General features: G+C 57.2%; 1 protein-coding gene across 1 annotated transcript; it reads left to right on the top strand.

Moving 5' to 3' along the window:
• Window positions 1-767: 767 nt before the first annotated feature.
• Window positions 768-2,501, top strand: SPRG_20463 (hypothetical protein; the record flags this gene model as incomplete). The annotated part of the gene is made up of 1 exon (XM_012346877.1): window positions 768-2,501. The coding sequence occupies one exon, from the start codon at window positions 768-770 to the stop codon at window positions 2,499-2,501; it is 1,734 nt and encodes a 577-aa protein (XP_012202267.1).
• Between the last annotated feature and the right edge of the window lie 736 nt (window positions 2,502-3,237).

Raw genomic sequence — 3,237 nt, 5'->3', positions numbered from 1 at the left:
CACAGCGGGGCATTTAAATTGCGGACAACTCTTCTATGCCAGCCTCAGAAAATGCTAACGATCACATCCCACGCCTACGCACCCACATCTAGCATCTAGTACGGCAAGCGCTTGCCGGCGGGTGCACAGCATGGGTGAGTCACGAGGTATCTTTTACCTTCCGACACGTGCGGTTGTTAGAGGCCGTCAAGCGCAACGGTGTTTTTTGCCCACAGAAGACACGCGTCGTCATAGCCATGTCAACTGGTCGCCAAGTCGAAACGGCAGGTTCTTGGCACGACTACACAAGTCGATTAAGACGTTCCTATCTCAACCGCCCGTCTTCTTCTATGACCTGATTTCATCGAGGGTAAGGACGCGTCGGGTGGCGAAAACTTGAAGACCATTTTTATGCCGGCGTAACTGTGGTGGCGTCCCACCCTACGCCACACCCATGTCTGGCCACAAACAACGCTTATAAACATCTCACCAGGCCTTTTGCCTCGTGCTCGCTCGCAAGGTACACTACCAGTGACGACCGAGAAGATAAATCCCCAAAAGTGGAGTCTCTTGACATGGAACTGGTTAAACAACGCCGAATCGAGCAGCAGTGCGCTCCCATAGAAGAACGCATTGTACCCATCCGATTCTTCGTTAGTACACCAGATGTCGAGGATCTGAGTTTGTTTACCTTGGACGTCGTTCCCCTTCTCAGAACATGCGGACCGCCTCAACGGCTCAGAAACGCCGGTGTCCATCCCAATTCCTCACTTTCACATTTGCCCAGCATGGCGCAGCATATGCAAGGCAAGATGGACCTCGAGGAGCGTGTCTCCTACATCCATTCCAACACCAACGACAAGGACGCCAACGGCGACGGGTACGCGGACGCCAAGACGCCCGGTGAGCTCGAAGACGGCGCGCTCGTCGAGGGCGGTGCGCTGCACCTCTTTTCGCGCGAAGCCTTTGGTCTCTTCTCGCAGTACGGCGCGATCGGTGTCATTTACGGCATGATCCCCAACTTGCTCTACCCGCTCTACACGGTGTACCTCGGTATGGAAGGCTACCAGACCGCGTCGTACGGCGTCCTCGTCACCACGGGCTGGTCGTTCAAGGTCTTCTTTGGCATGCTCTCGGACTGCGTGCCCATCATGGGCTACCGCCGCAAGTCGTGGATGCTCATCGGCTGGACCATCACGATGATCTGTCTTACTGTCATGACGTTCACGCCGTTTGGCAAGCCCTTCTGCGACCGCCGCTTGACGAAGGACCCCAAGGTGTGCGACACGGCCACCACCAAGCTCTCCCAGAGCGACCTCGACGCCTTCTTCGACTTGGACGCGCCCAACCGCGGTGCGCTCTTTATCATGATGAGCATGCTCGTCTCGTTCGGCTACGTCATTGCGGCCTGCGCGTCCGATGCCATGGTCGTCCAGTACGCGCAGCGTGAGCCCGTGGCCATCCGCGGCCGTGTCCAGACCGCCATCTACGTTGTGCGCACGATGACCGGTGTCATTGCGCAGCTCGTCATCGCCTTCTTCCTCAACGGCAAGGTGTACAGTGGGTCGTTTGACTTTTCGGTCAGCCCCAACGTCGTCTTTGGCATCTGCCTCGTGCCTTGTGTCTTCGTCGTCTTCACCACCATCTTTGTGGTCGTCGAGAAGAAGACGCCGCGCGTCCCGTTCACCGAGTGGGCCAGCATGTTCTGGAACCTCCTCCAGAAGCGCGTCTTGTGGCAGATTTGCGCGTTCCGCTTTGTCAACAACTGCTTCCAGGCCATGGGCGCGACGCCCGGTAGTCCCATCGCCGCCTACTGGGCCAAAGTCGAGCCGCTCAACGACTCGCTCTCGGCCGTCATTGGCAGCTTGATCTTCTCCGGTATCCTCGTCGTCGTCGGCAAGTGGGGTCTCAACTGGAACTGGCGCTGGACGATCGCGCTCTCGTCGCTCGGTGTCGTAGCCATTGACAGCTTTGTCATGTTTATGACCATCTTTGACGGGCTCCGCAACCAGTGGTTCTACACGGGTGTCGCGCTCGCCGACAACGTGCCGGGCGGTGTCCGCTTCATCGTCGCCACGTACTGCGCCGTCGAGATTGCCGACGTTGGTAACGAGGGCGCCACGTACGGTCTCGTCACGACGATCTCCAACCTCGCGTCGCCGTTCGCATCGGTCCTCTACAAGTACATTGACTCGTACTTCCTCGTCTCAGTCGACAACATCAAGTCGGATACGCCCGAGATCCGGTGGGAAGTCGCATACTGCTACATCATCTCGTACAGTTGCAAGATCGGTGCGCTCTTCTGGCTCTGGATGCTGCCGCCGCAGAAGGCCGCCATGCAGGAGCTCAAGAAGCGCGGTGGCTCGAGCAAGCTCGCGGGCGTCATCTTGATCATCATGTTCTTTGGCGCGCTCTCGTTCTCGTTGACGAGCAACATCATGGCCATCTTCCCGTCGACCAAGTGCTACCGCATCGCCGGCGGCAAGGGCACGGTCAACGGCTCGTGCATCGTCAAGAAGTAAACCAGTCGCAGATGTAGCTGCGCGTGTGTCTCGTGTCGTCTCTTTAAATACTAGGAATGTATCCAAAGTGGTGGTTCCGTTTGAACGTTGTGTGTGGCATTGACCGATGGATGACAATATTCTCCATCGACACGGCCAAAATACATAGATGAGAACTGAGCTCGTACGGACAATGCAGCAAGTGTCGGTCTCAAAGTTAAGCTGTACAGTGCTTGCGGCCAATCTGCCGGCCCAAATTGTTGCTACCGTCAAAGAGCTTCGTGAAACGCGTTGGGGGCGTCCGAGCACGACACTCCTGGACGTCCTCGCGCAATGTGACTTTTATGGTGACGGCGGTAAGGGAAGCGCCGATATGTGCAGTCTCCGCCTGCCCTAGGTCGCAGCACCTGCGGCTACTCGCTGCTCGAACAGCGCACATCGGACCACGTACGGTCCATTTTCTGTGTGTGGTTGCTGTTGAAGTGGGTCGTCTATTACAATAGATAAAACTATGCTAAATAAAATTGTCGGACTTTCTTCGTTGTGTGTACTCGGTTGAGGGACTTGATTTAGGCAGGCGGAGGCAGGAGCGCGATCCGCGGGACGAGGTGACGTCGCGGCCACTCGTGTTGGGCGAGGAGCTGGAGAAGACTACGAAGAGCAGGCTGCTCGGGCTCTTGTACGAGGCTGTGGTGCACGTGCAGTTGAGCGACACGTGCCGCCTTGACGGCAATCGTCCATGGACTTGGCAGCGGTA

This window comes from Saprolegnia parasitica (genome assembly GCF_000151545.1).
Source record: "Saprolegnia parasitica CBS 223.65 unplaced genomic scaffold supercont2.31, whole genome shotgun sequence".
Lineage (NCBI taxonomy): Eukaryota > Oomycota > Saprolegniomycetes > Saprolegniales > Saprolegniaceae > Saprolegnia > Saprolegnia parasitica.
Note: the sequence above shows the minus strand (reverse complement) of the source record. Positions and strands in the feature narration are given on the sequence as shown.